A 17,819-nucleotide genomic window follows, 5' to 3' on the forward strand; every position below is an offset into this window, starting at 1 on the left:
ATGGCATGGAATAGATTAGTGTTCATGAATGTTGATTAGGGTTCATATGGATTTTTGAATAAGTTGTCTTGTTTGATCGAGATTTAGCATGTCTTGTAACTGATTTCATGTTAATTGATTTGGTTATGTTTGGAAACCTTGAAACGGATTGAAAGAATTCTGCATGAAATCAGGAAGTTTGTTGCGTTGACTAACCACACGGTTGCGAGTCGAGACCGGTGATCGTTGCGACTCGGAACCTCACACCCAGCAGCACGAGCCGAAACCATGGTTGCGAGTCTTGTTGCGACTCGTAACCGGACCATGACGAGCCGAGACCACCTGTTGCGACTCGTAACCAGCTGTTGCGACTCGTAACCAGCTGTTGCGACTCGTAACCCCCTGTTGCGACTCGAGACCAGTTATGCACGTACACTGTTTTGGGCCTACACTGTCACGGGCCCAATCATTCTGGGCCAAACATTTTGGACTTATGCAATTGACTGTCATGCGTTATGTATTTGGGCCGTGTATACCATTGGACTTTTATTGGGCCGATATGTTATTTGGGCTGATTGTCTTTCGGGCTTAGACATTGGATCGCACAAGTTTAATATGTGGTATATAGATTGGGCCGGGTTATGTTGGGCCAAGATTAGAACGCACAAGTTATGCTCTTGACTGCTAAGTGTTACCATGTTCTATAAGTGCTCGAAACATGTTAACTTGTATGTTTTATACGTGCATTACGTGAAGTCAAAACCTGACTTGTACAAAAACCGTGATAGGACGTGGTTGACCATTTACTTGCTACCTGTACTCTTTGTGTATCTGCCGAGCAAACCAAGGTGAGTTCACACAGCCAAGGCATGGGATTCCCGGGTTGGGAATTGGGTTGGATATGTTGATATTGAAAGAGTTACTCGTACTTACGCATTCACTAGACTATAGACCATCGTCCTCAGGATAGTCAGGACACGTTACGTAAAGCCTACGTAACCCAGTATTTGCCATTTGTCTCCCGGGTCGGGAGGACACGTTACGTAAAGCCTACGTAACCCAATACCTTCTACTGTCTTCCGGGTCGGAAGGACACGCTGCGTAAAGCCTACGTAGCCACCCACGCGTACTGTCCTCGGGGAAGGGCACGTCACGTAAAGCCTACGTGACCCAGTACGTATTCCTGTTCTCGGTTTAAGAAGAACACATGGTTGCACTAGTCTAGTAAGTACCATAATGGGAAACCCCCATTATGAAGGATAAACGTGAGAATCCCTCACCAGTAGTATATACATGAATGGGAAGCCCTCACTAGATGAACTTACGCTTTACTGTTATGAACGTACTTTCTGTGAACTCGCTCAACTAGTTGTTGATCATTTGCTGCATGCCTTGCAGGACCTTAGGTACATTATGGAGCTTGCACAGGGAGGAGCAGGTCGTTGTGGGATTCGGATCATGAACGATATCTGAACTTATAACTGTTTTGAGATTACTTTACTATGCTTCCGCTACTTGAACAATGTTTGGTTTTGAAACATCAATCATGTCATGATGAATTACATTAATTGCTTTTATTATTAAATGCTATGTTTGATATGATTGATGGCTTGATCCTGGTCAGTCACGCCTCCAAGCGGTGGTACTCCGCGTGTGGGATTTTGGGGGTGTGACATCATATTCAGACTTAAACAATTCACCTCGATTGTCGATATACTGATCCATCTTAAATTCTCTCACAAATTTCAATCTACTCAGGATATGATTTAGATGACTTATGAACTTAGCTCATTCATGTGTCCCACCTCTTGAATATACTCCCGTATCCAGAATCCCAGATATTCAGTCTTACAGGTGAGTATACCACAGATGATATCTGTAAGGGGTTAAATGCGAGGGCCGCGAGAGCTCAGGTCGATACTTCCGTATACGCAGAGAGATGACGGCTTCGACTTTCTGGTGTGTCCCCTTTAGAGGATCTTTTAGTTACAACAGCAGCGACTATCAATTTTATGGTTTCATCAGCTTGCTGAGGGCGATGCTGTGTTTCAAGCATTTGCAGAAAGTATTATTCGGGGACTAGGTCAGTACTTCCATACAGCAGAAGTCCCGGAATAATACCCCAGATATCATTGAGTATAAAGACCTAGTATCTCAGAATATGGGACCTTTCAAACGAGATTTCAGGGGTTACCTATATATCCAAGTAGTGTTCCCCACGAATTTCACAAGTTTGAAATTTTAGGTTTATATCCCGAATAAATCTTACTAAATGTGCGAAAACCTATCGACACATCATTAGTGAGACTCTTTAACTCATTTTAGACTATACAATTCTTTAGCATACTGTAATTGTCTAGCCGATGTACTATCATTTTCCCTTTATACACAAGCTCTTTTTCAGTTTTTTCATGTTTTTGTATTTTTGCATTTTTTACTGTTTTTGTATTTTCTGAAAATAAGCTATATACATCTACTCCCCCTAAATACCAAAACAGGTAAAAAATCGACAAACCATTGCAGATTGTTTCTCGTCTTCATCCGCAACAATACTCTCATCAACGCCAATTATGCCATCCGATACCGAAAGAAGCTTCATACCATTCAGTTTTAACAAATATTTAAACCGATTTTTATCAAAAGATTTGGTATGTAAATCAGCTTTCTGTTCGTCAATGTGGATTTTCTCAATTCGTATCAACTTTTTCTCGAAGCAATCTCGAATAAAGTGATGACGAATTTCTATATGTTTAGTTTTAGCGTAATGTACTGGATTCTTTGTTATATTTATTGTGGCCTCATTATCAACAAAAAGAGGTGTGTTAAGAAACTGCAAACTGTAGTCGTGCATCTATTGCTGTATCCACAGGATCTGAGAGCAGCAACTGCTAGCAGAAACGTACTCTACTTCACATGTAGATAACGCCACAGACGCTTGTTTCTTACACTGCCAGGTAACCAACCTAGATCCAAAGAACTGGCATCCTGCAGTTGATTTGGTATTAACTTTGCAGCATCCGAAATCCGAATCGGAATACCCTTCGAGCGTAAAGTCGCCTTTTCTAGGATACCACAACCCCAATGTAGGAATTCCCTTCAAGTAGCGTAATATCCTCTTCACAATAATCATGCGCGAAGCTCTCGGGTTAGATTGATATCTTGCTGCGAGGCACGTTGGGTACATGATATCAGGACGTGAAGCAGTTAGATACATCAAAGAACCTATCATGTAACGGTAAAACGTTTCATCAGCCTTGTCTCCGGTGAGATCTGGATGAATCCCATGAGTTGTTGCAAGTGGGGTAGCAGCTGGAGTAGAACTTCACATTCCAAATTTCTCTAGAATATCATGCACATACTTCGTCTGGTGAATGAAAACTCCCTCAGGTAGTTGTTCAACTTGTAGTCCCAGAAAGAATTTCATCTCCCCCATTGATGACATTTCGAATTTTTTTTTTGGGTAAAGGGTTACCCCGGTAAATTTTATAAATAATCAAAGAACAGGGTGTGACAAAAGTTGCCACACACTACTAGACTTGACAACCCAAGCCTAGGCAAAACAAACCAACACAACCCAAACTAAATACAGCCATGCCAAAAAGACAAAAACAATAACCGACCCAACAAAACTACTAACGAACTACACTAGACAACTATCACTAGCCATTAACCCGGGTCATCCTCCTTAATCTTCCATCTATCCAATAGCTTCCGATGGTTAACATCACCGCTCACCTTGAACCCCATAATCCGAAGCCGCACTATATCAAGAATCAGCTGTGCTACCGTATTTTCACTCCGTTGCAGGTTTGAAAACAGTCGGTTGTTACGTTCTTGCCATATGAAGTATGTAGAAGCCCTAACTTTCTTGTTCTTTCGATCTTGCTGATCTTCTTTCTTGATTGATTTGGGTTAGGAATTGTGGTGTTGTCGTTCCTTCTGAGTAAGGATACTAGACTTCACCGTGGTTACTAATCTTTTGACGTCAGATTTAGGGTTAGCTTTTGTTTCGTTTCTTGTTAGGGTTTATCGCTAATTTGCTTGGTTTCTCTCTTCTGTTCATTATTATTGTTCGTTGCATGCTGCTAGATTACGTGTGGTATGGATTTTAATCAATCTTTGCCGGTGGATAAGGACGCTAGGAATGTGAAGCCGCCGGATATCTTGCTAAACCCTAATAAGGGTTTTACGGCTAGAGTATTGAACATAGATGGCAAAACATTCTGCCCGCGTAGGGGTGTTTTGTCGGATCATCAGCAGGGACCGAAGATAGTTAATATTATCGACGAACTAACCAAGATCACAGTTCCAGTTGAATGCATAGCGGATGGTCATAATGGTGCAACACCTGATTCGGTGCATGCTGAAGGAGAAAATTCTAACCCTAATAGTTCTACTCAGACGTATGCGGATAGGGTTAAGCTTAATACTAAAGGGAAACGCGAGGTAAATTTCAGGTTATTGGAGTCTACAGAAACGGTGGAGGAGGCTGATGTGGTCATACCCAAGGAAGCTGTTAGGCAGGTACAAAAGAAATTCGAAAACGTTCTGTATGGTTATTTTCTAGGTGATAGATTGCCGTTCCCGGTGGTTGAATATTATGTTAAGAATGTTTGGGCGAAGTATGGTTTTGTTAAGCTCATGATGAATTCAGATGGTTTTTTCTTTTTTAAATTCGATTCCAAGGAGGGCATGAATAAAGTTCTTGAAGGTGGTCCATGGCTGATTAGGAAGATGCCGTTATTTTTGAATGTTTGGGGCCCAACAACTAGCTTAAAAAAGGATGGTATCAAGTCGGTTCCAGTTTGGATTAAATTCCATAATGTACCGCTTGCAGTTTACACAGATGATGGGCTTAGTCTTCTGGCGTCTAAAGTTGGTATTCCCAAGAGGTTAGACGCTTATACTGCGGATATGTGCATTGATAATTGGGGGCGTACCAGTTATGCTCGAGCTTTGGTAGAGATTAATGCGGATAATGAATTAAAGAACCATGTTATAGTTGCTATCCCGAAAATGGATGAAGAGGGTTTTGTGAAAGAAACCATTAAAGTAGAGTATGAATGGAAACCTCAACGATGTGAGACTTGTTGCTTGTTTGGTCATAACAATTCGTCATGCCCGAGAGTTCAAAAAGAGAAGGCTAAGCAGGTTACGATTGATGAGGAGGGATTTATCATGGATAGAAGGAAAACGGCTAGGTATGGCTTTCCACAGAAAAAGCAAAAACCAAAGTTTGTATACAAGCCTAAGCCTAATTATGCGGGTGCAAGTACGTCAGGAACAAAAGATCAGCCGGTAGCTAAACAAGACTCTCATCCGGTGAACACTCACAATAAGTTTGAAAGTTTAGCAGATGATTCTTTGAAATCAGGTACTTTAAATGAGTTGCAGTTGGAGAATCCGGTGTATGAGAAGGTGGATGGAAGCACGAGTAGACCTGTGGACGTGAGTAATAAGCAACCGAATCAGAGTAATTATGAGGAGGAGGGTTTTGAAGATCCTGTCAATACGGAAATGTCGTCTTTTATGAGTATGTATTCAAAGAATAATCGTTCTGAGGGGGCAAGCACTCCCGGTGATATGGGTTTTTATGGATAGCATAGCCGCCTGGAATATAAGGGGCTTGAACCGGCCCCTGAAACAAAGGGAGGTTCACCAAATAGTTAAAGATAATCATCTAAGTGTCTGTGCCATCTTGGAATCTCATGTGGAGGTTTCTAAGCTTTCGAAAGTCTGTGGTAGGGTGTTTAAAAAGTGGGATTGGACGTCTAATGGGGGGGTGTGTAATAAAGGAACCAGAATTATTGTAGGTTGGAATGCCGATTATTTTCAGCTTATGGTTCTTGCCCAAACGGATCAGGTTATACATGTTCAGCTTAAGTCTACTTTCGATGCCAAAATTCTTTTTGTGTCTTTTGTTTATGCTAAGAACACTTATCAAGAGCGACGGGTGTTATGGCAAGACTTATGTAAGCATAGTTTGGTTGCCGGAAACCATCCGTGGATTGTTATGGGGGATTTCAACTCGGCCCTTTATATGGATGACTGTTTGCATGGTTCGTCCACTCCTACGACAGGTATGCGAGATTTCTTCGAGTGTGTTCAACATAATGAGTTGCTTGATATTCCGGGCCATGGTCTTCACTTTACGTGGAACCAAAAACCAAGAGATGGTATTGGTATTCTTAAGAAAATTGATCGGGTCATGGGTAATGTTCGTTTCTTGGATGAATTCCCGAATGCTCACGTGTTTTACCACCCTTACCGTTTGTCTGACCACACCCCGTGTATTCTAAAAATGGCTAGAGAGGTTCGGCCTAAACCTAAGCCATTTAAGTTCGCTAACTTCATAGCTTCTAAGGATGGGTTTAAGGAGTGTGTTATGGCTGAATGGAGCAAAACGATTGTTGGTATTCCTATGCTCTCTGTGGTAAAAAAGCTTCGTAACCTTAAACATCCGTTGCGGATCCTTCTTCATAAACAAGGTAATTTGCATGCTAAGGTTGAAAGTCTTAGAGCGAGCCTGGATGATATTCACAAGCTGATTGATCAGAACCCGTTTGATGCTGCTCTTCGGGTCAAAGAATCTAACATTATAAAGGAGCTACATTGTGCTGCTTATGATGAGGAGTCGTTTCTCAAACAGAAAGCGAAACTTGATTGGCTTAGTGCGGGTGATGGTAACACAACATATTTCCACAACTTTGTTAAAAGTAGGAATGCACGGAGCAAAATTTACTCTATTAATGACGCTAATGGTAACCATTATGAGGGTCCAGATGTGGAGCATGCGGTTGTAGATCATTATATGAAGTTTTTGGGTGTGGAGTCCGAGGTTGATGAGCTGATTATGGAGGATTTGTTTTCTAAATCCGTTAGCCCTATTGATGCTAATAATATGATTCGTCCTGTGACTAGAGAAGAAATAAAGGCTGCTATGTTCAGTATTGGTGATAATAAAGCTCCAGGTCCTGATGGTTTCACTTCGGTTTTCTTTAAGAAAGCTTGGGATATAGTGGGTGAGGAGGTTTCGGATGCTATTATGCAATTCTTCGATAATGGTAAACTGCTTCAACAGGTGAATCATACTATTATTGCTCTTGTCCCGAAGGTCCCGACTCCCTCATCGGTTTTGGATTATAGGCCCATTTCTTGCTGCAATGTCATTTTTAAATGCATCAGCAAAATCTTGGCTGATCGAATTAAGTGTAGTTTGGGTAGTTTGGTAGATATCAGTCAATCTGCTTTTGTTCCGGGTAGGAAGATTACTGATAATATTCTGCTCACTCAGGAGCTTATGCATAATTACCACCTTCAAAAAGGTAAACCAAGATGTGCGCTCAAGATTGACATACAGAAAGCTTATGATACGGTTAGTTGGTCTTTTTTGAAATCTATTCTAACCAAATTTGGTTTCCCGAGTAAAATGGTTGAGTGGATTATGACATGTGTATCCACTGTCTCCTTCTCGCTGAGCATAAACGGGAATCTTTGTGGTTATTTCAAAGGTAGAAGGGGTCTTCGGCAGGGTGACCCTATTTCTCCTTACTTGTTTACTTTAGTTATGGAAGTTTTTTCGTTGCTATTACATAGAGCAGCTGATCAACATCATGCGTTCAGATATCACGATAAATGCAAGCAACATAAGATTCTCAATGTCTCATTTGCTGATGATCTTTTCTTGTTCGTCAATCCGGACATGACCTCGGTTAAGGTGGTGCGTGATACTTTGGAATTATTCACTAGAATATCAGGGCTAACCCCGAATCTAGCTAAAAGCACAGTGTTCTTTAGCAATGTTTCGTTGGGTGTTAAACAGGAAATCCGGTCCCTTCTGCCGTTTCAAGAGGGTGTGCTCCCTGTCAGGTATTTGGGTGTTCCGCTAATTTCTACAAGGCTTATGTACAGGGATTGTAAAATCCTGGTGGAAAGGGTGGATAAAAAGATTGACAATTGGATGAATAAGTCTCTTTCGTTTGCGGGGAGGCTTCAGCTAATTAAGTCAGTTATTTCGGCTATGCATATATATTGGGCTTCAGTTTTTATGCTCCCGGCTCGTATTATGGCAGATATTGAAAAAAGGATGCGAAATTTTCTTTGGAGTGGTGGTGTAGCGAAAGTTGTTCATCCTAAAGTTGCGTGGAAAAACGTATGTCTTCCGAAATCGGAAGGGGGTTTGGGTGTGAGAAGAATTCGGGATATGAATAAGGCGTTGCTTGCGAACCACATTTGGAGTATCTTGCTTAAAAGGGAGTCTCTTTGGGTGAAATGGATCCATTCTTATAGGATTAAGGGAAAGAATTTTTGGAGCATTCCCTTTCGTGGTAGTATGACTTGGGGATGGAGAAAAATCCTAATGATTCGATCTTCGATTCGTCAGTTTGTTTGGTATTCTATCGGTAACGGTCGGGACACTAATGCGTGGTATGATAACTGGTGTGACCATAGCCCTTTGGGCGATTTCATTACCCCTAGACGAATACATGGAGCGGGTTTTAATATGCAATCTTCTGTGGCAGATCTTGTAGGTAGCCTCAATGAATGGATATGGCCGGATACATGGTTTCAGTTATACCCGGTTCTCACGAACTTTATTCCTCCGGCTCTTAACCAAAATTCGGACAAGCTGATTTGGAAAGATGGTCAACATATGCAAATGGAGTTTAGTGCTAGTGAGGTTTGGGATAATATCCGTTCGCGTGGGGAAGAGGTGAACTGGGCTGAATTGGTGTGGTTTAGTCAATGTATCCCTAGACACTCTTTTCACATGTGGCTTGTCATCAAAAACAAGCTGAAAACCCAGGATCGTATGAGGATTTGGGATGCTGGAAGTGCTACTAATCTTAATCTGATGTGTTGTCCTCTTTGCAGGAAGGGTAAAGACTCTCGGGATCATTTATTCTTTCAGTGTGCTTATGGGGAACAAGTGTGGAATATGGTTAAAACTATGGCTTATATGGATGTAGTGGATGCTAATTGGGACTCTATAATGACTTGGTTCTCACAGCATAGATCGAGTAAGTCGCCTGAAGTTTTAGTTGGTAAAATGGTGGTGGCTGCATCTACTTATTTCATTTGGCAAGAAAGAAACAATAGATTATTCACTCCAAATCAAAGGAAGGCTGCGTTGCTTGCTGATATAGTCTTGCATACGGTGCGTATGAAGCTGATGACATTCAAAGCAGGAAAAGGTTCCAAGAATCCGTTAGTTTTAGAGCGGTGGAAGTTCCAAGTGAAGTCTATGAGCATCGATCCAGGCTAGAGTCGGTTTGAGTTTTGTGTTTTGTTTGTTGCCATTGTTTCGGCTTTTGGTTGTTTAGTCTTTGGTTGTTTGGCTTGGTTGTGAACTTGTTGGTTTTGGTTGTGCTAGTCTTGGGATGCCAAGTCTAGCCCTAGTGTGCTTCTCTGGCACGCTCGTGTGATTTTTTAATTCTTTATTTATAAAATTCACCGGGGTAACCCTTTACCCAAAAAAAAGAAGCCGCTACAACAAGCTTGCACACAATATGCTCCAGCTTCTTTGAGTTCGCATGCTGATCAACCCAAGCCATTACCGAACTCCACGTATCATTAACCATCCCCATATCAACCCTTTTGTTGACAATGTTCCAAACCTTAGCCGAAAAACAGCATTGAAAGAATAGATGATCTCGTGAGTCTCGACCATACTTACATAAAGGACAACACATGAGTATTAGGTTCGTCTCACTCCCCGCTTCCCACACCGCCAATCTATCTTGAGTTTTCAGCTTGTTTGTTATCACCAACCAAATATGGAACGAATGTCTTGGAATACATTGGCCATACCACACCATGTTTACCCATGCCACCTTGTTCTCCCTAACCCGCAAATTATTCCATGCCTCCCAAGAAGTAAAGTGACCTATTTTCCCATCAAAACTTTTCCATCCAAACCTGTCCTCCATATCTTGAGCGATGACAGGCCGTGCCACATTTATTAGAACCGGAAAGAGATCCAACCACGCCTGTGGCCATCGCCAATCCCCATTACTATCAATGATGTCAGCCACTGTATTTGTCAAAGTAAAACCTTCTCGAGCTATCATCCTTGGAGTGATGAAATGTCGAATGGGACTGCATGAACACCAATTGTCACTCCACACATTAGTCCCGTTACCGTTACCAATAGACTTCCAAACAAACGGACGAACTAAACTTCGAATGGCTAATATCTTCCGCCAACTCCAAGTCAGATTCCCCCGTGCTGGAATCTCCCAAAAGTTCCGACCTTTTAGCCTGTAAGCATGAATCCATTGGACCCATAGAGATTCTCTATTGGTGATGATACTCCAAATATGCGACGTGATAAGGGCTTTGTTAACCTCCGATATACTACGGATACCAAGGCCTCCCTCCTCCTTTGGTTTGCAAACATCTTTCCATGGGACTTTAGACCGAGTACTCCTCGAAGAACTTGCATTCCATAGAAACCTTCTCATTCTCTTTTCTAGATCCTTCACAATACGCATTGGCAAGATGAACACCGACGCCCAATATGTATACATTGCCGATAGGACAGAATTAATAAGCTGCAACCTTCCTGCAAAAGATAAAGATTTAGTCAACCAATTATCAACCTTCCTCTCCATACGTTCCACCAGGATTCTGCAGTCTCTAAATGAGAGTTTGGTGGAAATTAGGGGAACTCCAAGATAACGGACCGGAAGAGAGCCCTCACGAAACGGCAACAAACTCAGAATGTTAGATTTGACATCGCTTGGAACATTACAAAAGAATATTGTACTCTTCGGCAGACTAGGCACGAGACCGGAAACGCTAGTGAATTTACCCAAGACACTTTGAATAAGCTGAACCGACCCCATGTCCCCATTTACGAAAACGAACAGATCATCCGCAAACGAAACATTGATTATCTTTTGTTTAGAGCAGTGCAAATGAAACCTGAATGCATTATTTAGAGCCATCTTCTGCAACATAAGAGATAAAACCTCCATCACTAATGTAAATAAGTATGGAGACATTGGATCTCCTTGTCTAAGCCCCCGCTTCCCTCTAAAATAGCCATGTAACTCGCCATTAATGCTTACCGAATACGAGACTGTTGTGACACAAGCCATAATCCAAGAAATCATTTTCTGATGGAAACCAAACCTGATTAGGATCTCCTCCAAAAACGACCAGCTAACAGTATCATACGCTTTCTGAATATCAATCTTCAAAGCACATCTAGGAGGGCCTCGATCTACATGGTAATTATGCATGAGTTCCTGAGTAAGAAGAATATTATCGGATATCTTCCTACCAGGAACAAACGCAGATTGGTTTATATTCACTAAATATCCCAAGCCCCTTTTAATCCGATCAGTGATTATTTTGCTAATACACTTATATAACACATTACAGCACGATATCGGACGGTAATCAAGTACCGTATTTGGCGTTTCAACCTTCGGAACCAATGCAAGAATCGTATGATTGATTTGTTTAAGAATTTGCCCATTACTAAAGAAATCAAGCACTGCCTTAGTCACCTCGCCACCCACAACATCCCATGACTTCTTAAAGAAAGCTGACGTATATCCATCCGGACCCGGCGCCTTATTTTCACCTATACTAAACATCGCCCGTTTGACTTCATCTTCAGTAACCTGTCTAACCATATTTTCTGCCACATTGGGTTGCAAGACATTAACAAACATATCTGTATCATCCACCTTATCAACATGATCTTCCGTGCCCATGAAAACCGAGTAATGAGCAAGAAGAGCCGTAGGCACATCATCACCTTCAAACAGGTTCCCCTTCGTGTCTTTGATGCAATGAATTTTACTCCGAGCATTCCTGCCTTTCACATAATTATGAAAGTAAGAGGTGTTTGAATCACCCGCACAAAGCCACTGAACTTTAGCCTTTTGTTTTAGAAAACATTCCTCGTCATAAGCTGCAATCTTGTACTCTTGAAGACAAATAGCTTCTGAAGACCGCAAAGCCGTATCAAATGGACTAGCATCAACTTGCTTTTGAATCTGATCCAGTTGGTTCCGCAGCTCGGTAACTCTCTTGTGTAAATTGCCCTGGTTGCGAAAGATCCTCCTAAAGTGAGGTTTCAAACTCTTCATTTTTTGAACAACAGAATACATGGCAACCCCCTCCACATTTTTAGACCATTCAGCGGTAACTGCTTGGCCAAAATCAGGCTTCGACGTAATAAAATTTGGAAACTTAAAAGGTTTTGGCCTACCCGTATCCATCGAAGCTAACCTCAAAATTCCAGGAGCATGATCCGAAACACGGAATGGCTGGAACATAGCATACGCATCCGGAAAAACATCTAAAAGTTTGACATTACCCATAATCCGGTCAATTTTCTTAAGAGTTCCCACCCCATCCTTTGGTCTTTGACTCCATGTAAAATGAAGCCCATGACTCTTCACATCTATAAGCTCAGTATTTTGCACACAATCATAAAAATCTCTCATCGCAATCGTGTGAGAAGATGGACCTGTAAGAAAATCCTCCATGTTCAAAGCAGCGTTAAAATCCCCCATAACTACCCAAGGAACATCATTAGTAATGCCCCTAAAATTGCATAGATCAGTCCACAGGCTCCTCCTATCCTGATATTTATTCTCAGCATATACAAATGAACAAAACATCTTAATCTTCACAGATTTTACAAGAATTTGGGCATGTATAACCTGATCAGACTGAGAGACAACCATAAGATCAATATCATCAGCATTCCATCCCAATATAACTCTCGTACCCCTATCACAGACTCCGCCATTTGAAGTCCAGCTCCAATTCCTGAATACCTTCTTGCAAATCTTATCTAAGTTGACAACATTCACATGAGACTCCAACACGGCACACACACTCAACCGATTTTCAGAAATAAATAATCGAACCTCATTTTGTTTCAGGGGTTGGTTCAGACCCCTTACATTCCATGCAGCAATACTACCCATTAAAACCGTTGTCACCGGGAGTGCTTGCCCCCTCAGAATTTTTATTATTCATGTTACCTCTCATAAAATCAGCCATCTCTGTCGGGATCACCTCGATAACTTCCTCAGGTTGTTGTATACGAGTCCCTTGAGTTTCATCAACCATTGATTTGGCACTTGTCGGGTCCCTTTTCTCATCATTCTTGCTGTTATCAAGCACCTCAAAAGCGTTCGACAACGGCACATCCGATGTATCCCCCTTCGTCCCAGACGTACTTGCATGGTTTTTATTAGTCTTTGGCTTATACACAACCCTTGGTTTCTGCTTCTTTTGAGGAAACGAGTACCTCGCCATCCTTCTGTTATCAGTGACAAAACCCTCCTCATCAACCGTTACCACCTTAGCCTTACCTTTAGGTTTCTTGTGACATGTGTTATCATCGTGGCCAAACAAACAACATGAACTACAGCGGAGCGGCTTCCACTCATATTCAACTTTAACCCGTTCCAAAACAAATCCCTCCTCATCCATTTTCGGGATAGCCACAGTAATATAATCTTTTAACTCATTATCAGCATTTATCTCAATCATTGCCCGAGCATAACTACTCCTTCCCCAATTATCAACGCACATATCGGCTGTATAAGAATCTAACCTTTTAGGGGTCCCTAACTTTGATGCCAGCAAGCTCAATCCATCATCAGTGTAGACCGCAATCGGCACATTGTGCAACTTAACCCATACTGGAACTGTTTTGATGCTATCCTTCTTGAGAGTAACCTTCGGAGACCATACATTCAGAAATAATGGAACTTTACGTATTAACCATGGTCCTCCTTCTAAAACCTTCGTCAATCCCTCCTTTGAATCAAACTTAAAGAAAAAGAACCCCGACGTGTTCATCATAAGCTTCGAAAACCCATACTTAGCCCAAACATTCTTCGCATAATACTCGACCACCGGAAACGGCAAGCGATTCCCTAGAAAGTACCCATAGAGCACATTATCAAATTTGTTTTGAACCTTCTGCACCACCTCTCTCGGTATAACAACATCCGCATCATCTCTAGATTCCGTGGGCTTCATAAGTCTGAAGTTAACCTCTCTTTTCATCCGCGTAGACTGAACTTTTTCAGCATACGATATTGATTCTTCCGCCTTATAAGTATCCCAGTAACAGTCATCATGCACACTATCAGGTTTACCCTTGTTAGCCATTGACGACGAATCACCAGCCGCAAATAGGTTATCCACAGGTATAGATATGGCCTCTAGCCCGTCAAGAACTGATTGATTATTCGTGGAATATAACCCCCTCCTAGGCATCAATGTATTACCTTCAATGTTTGTTACCCGTAACCCAATACCACGGATCGGAGCAGTACCTGGCGTTGAACTAGGAGTTGTATCAGTGTTTTCATTGACCCCGGCAAAACCCTTATTAGGGTTTAACGAGGAACTCAATATATCCGGCGGCTTAACATGTCTAGCATCCATATCCGAAGGCTTGAACTGACTAGAATCCATGGCAACTGAAATCAAGAGCCATGCAACGTGCAACAAGAACGACAGAACAACAAACCACACGATCTGGCAGCAAACCCTAGCAGAAAAAACGAAACAAAAACCTTAAACCTGACGTCAAACGATTAGATATCACGGTGAAGTCTAGTATCCTTACTCAGAAGGAACGACAACACCCCAAATGCTAACCGAAATCAAACAGGAAGAAGATCAAGAAGAACGAAAGAACGAACGAAAGCTAGGGTTTCCCTTGGTCGCAACATTTCGAATTTTTGCTTCATCACGTGTTCGAAATCTTTGCATAATTTCTCATTCGTCGACCCAAAAATTATATCGTCTACATAAATCTGAACTATCAGAAGATGTCCGTCGACCTCTTTAGTGAAGAGAGTGGCATCCACTTTTCCACGTATGAAACTGTTGGCTAGTAGGTGTTGAGACAAAGTCTCGTACCAAGCTCTCGGAGCCTGGTGTAAACCATACAGCGCTTTGTCCAATAAGTAGACCTTGTTTTTGTGGATTGGATCGGTGAAGCCCGGCGGCTGGCCGACATAAACCTCCTCTTTGACCTTCCCATAAAGAAACGCCGATTTTACATCCAACTGATATACTTTGAAGTTCTTCCAAGACGCAAATGCTAGGAAAATTCTAATTGCCTCTAGTCGTGCTACAGGAGCATAGACTTCTGTAAAATCAATCCCTCCTGTTGACTAAAGCCCTGAACAATGAGTCGAGCTTTGTTGCTTACAACAACTCCTCTGTCGTCTCTCTTACACTTCAATACCCATTTTGTATTGATTTTACTTTGACCATCCGGTAAATCCACTTGCTTTCACACTCCCAACTTTTCAAACTGACTTAACTCTTCTTGCATTGCAATGACCCAAGAGTCTTCAGTAAGCGCCTCTTTATACGTTCTCGGTTCGATCTGCGAGATAAAACAACTTAATGAAAATTCAGTTTGTAAAGGTGCTACTGTAGAATAAAAACATGTTAAGCCCTGGTCTATTTGACGTCTCGTGCGAACGCCTGAATGCAATTCTCCTATGATCAACTCCTCTGGATGATAAGAAAGAGTTCGCGGCATCATTTCACTTGGAACATCCACATCACCTTCCAGATTAGTAACATTTTGATTTGCACTTTGTTCACCAATTTGGTTTATTTGACTTGAATCCTGAATCTGCTCCCCCTCAGAATCTGAATCTCCATGATCAAAGATCGGCATGTTCTCTGATTCTTGATTATCATTCTGATCTGACTGATTATCTTGAGCAACTCCATTCTGTTGGACATCATCGTGTTCTTCAGCATTACTCGGACCTGCTTCATCGTCATTTGAAGTTTCCCGTGGTCGTCTTGAATACTCAGCTGGGAACCTTTGCTGTGACTCGTACTTACGCAAAATATCCAATTCATCAAAGAAATCTTCTTCTTCTTCTTCCATCATGTCAAACGATTCCCACAACTTGTCGTAATGATATCGCCATGAATCTCCTGGACTTTGTGGCAGCATAGTATAACCTTGACATTCAACATTTGCAGCTTCAATAATCCGCTTCTCACTTGGAACGAAGACACGTCGCGTAGGACTTGAATATCCAACAAATATACCCTCAATGCACTTCGGACCAAACTTTCCATAAGGCTCTATAACTGTACAGGGTGACCCGAACGGTTCTAGATACTTCAAATTCGGTTTGCGATTATTGATCAGCTCAAAGCATGTTTTGTTGAACTTTTTGACAATGAGAACTCTGTTGAGCGTATAGCATGCGGCGGAAACAGCTTCAGCCCAAAAATTAATTGGTAACTTCGAATCTACGAGCATAGTTCTAGCCGTCTCGATTAGCGTCCGATTTTTGCGTTCTGCAACTCCATTCTGTTGTGGAGTGTACGGAGCACTAAACTCATGCAATATACCTCTTTCATCACAAAATTCTTCCATCTTGCTGTTCTTGAATTCAGTACCATTATCACTTCGAATTCTTTTGATACGCCGTTGGTACAGATTCTCAATCTTCTTGAACAACGCCATTAAACTGTCAAACGTTTCGTCTTTCGTCTTCAAGAAAGAAACCCACGAAAATTTGGAATAATCATCAATAACCACAAGACAATATTTATCTCCTGTAATGCTCTTGACATTCACCGGACCAAACAAATCCAAGTGAAGTCTCTCCAAGGGTCTTGAGACTGAATTGACTTGCTTTGTAGGGTGTGACTTTTTCTTCTGCTTGCCTTTAACACAACTAATGCACTCCCCTTCCAGATGAAAGCCTTTGACATGAACTGTGACACCCAGGAAAACCAGGAAACAACGCAACACAACTAGCTTCCTCAGTAACCGCATGCTAAATTTCGGGACGAAATTTCTTTCAAGATGGGGATAATGTGACAACTCGAGTTTCCACGATTTCCATCTTCGCATTAATTGCGCGTTAATTGTTTAAGTGCTTGTTAAAACGCCTTGTTTGTTTCACAACTATTAAATCGTATTGTGATTGTTATGATATATATGGTGGGCCTTATAAGTGAGTATGTTAATATATCGTTTATATTAATATATGGTTGTATGTTTGCTAGTATATGGTGGTATGAGAAAATATTAGTATGTTTTATTATTAAACATGGAATCCTTGCCGAAAACCAAACCCCACCCCACGAAAACACACACCTCACGAAAACGCTAGGTGTTTTCGTCTATTAAGAGGCCAACGAAAACAAGAATGGGCCTTGACCCAGTGACGATCTGTTATATGCTTTGACTTCCAACCTATACGTAAAAACTGTTAATCGGCAAACCCTAGACAACTCTCATTCTCTCTCGCCTCTCTTTGAACCCGAAGGCTGCCTTCATCTTGTTTGAAATCAGATTCCTTGTGCTTAACCATTCCTAGTTCGGTTAGTGTTTTATTTGTTTAAGTTTGTTTTCATTCTTAATGTATGGCTATATTATGAACATGATCTGGACTATGATACAAACGCTGAGTGATGATTTAATGCGTGCGTGATGCCTTGAAAATGCAATCGATTGGATATGGAACACTACTTGTTGTCGGCCATTGTTTTTATAAGTATGCATGAGAATTGTCAATAGCATGTGATGGTATGGAATAATTCATATAAAGTGGCGGCTATAGTGTCTGTGGTACATGTGTGATGTTTAGGTATGGATGATTATATATATGCATAAAATCTAGGTTTTTTTTTGGTCCAATGAACTCTTGAGGTGGTTAGGGATTGTCAGCCATGTTTATTAAAATAAAAAGACTCTCATGTGATTGTTTATGGGGTGAATGTATGGGGGGGGGGGTTAATCGATGATGGAACCGACATCATATCATACTTTGAGTTGCATATGAACTTTAGGGAATAGTGCA

At 41.5% G+C, this 17,819-nt stretch overlaps 1 protein-coding gene across 1 annotated transcript; it reads right to left on the reverse strand.

Annotated features, from left to right (window-relative positions):
• Positions 1–9,416: 9,416 nt before the first annotated feature.
• LOC110865954 lies at positions 9,417–14,439 on the reverse strand. The gene is made up of 3 exons (XM_022115324.1): positions 12,990–14,439; positions 12,663–12,796; positions 9,417–12,581 (listed from the first exon to the last, which is right to left on the reverse strand). The coding sequence occupies exons 1-3, from the start codon at positions 14,437–14,439 to the stop codon at positions 9,417–9,419; spliced, it is 4,749 nt and encodes a 1,582-aa protein (XP_021971016.1).
• Positions 14,440–17,819: the final 3,380 nt, after the last annotated feature.

This window comes from Helianthus annuus, chromosome 1 (assembly GCF_002127325.2).
Source record: "Helianthus annuus cultivar XRQ/B chromosome 1, HanXRQr2.0-SUNRISE, whole genome shotgun sequence".
Lineage (NCBI taxonomy): Eukaryota > Viridiplantae > Streptophyta > Magnoliopsida > Asterales > Asteraceae > Helianthus > Helianthus annuus.

Excerpts from the sequence above, each read along its gene's own strand:
- LOC110865954 (XM_022115324.1), bottom strand. The coding sequence starts at position 14,439 with ATGGATTCTAGTCAGTTCAAGCCTTCGGATATGGATGCTAGACATGTT. Across the intron at positions 12,797-12,989 it reads GATGGCTGATTTTATGAGAG|ATAAGATTTGCAAGAAGGTA; the intron begins GTAACATGAATA and ends TTGTCAACTTAG. Across the intron at positions 12,582-12,662 it reads TTGTCTCTCAGTCTGATCAG|GATAGGAGGAGCCTGTGGAC; the intron begins GTTATACATGCC and ends AATAAATATCAG.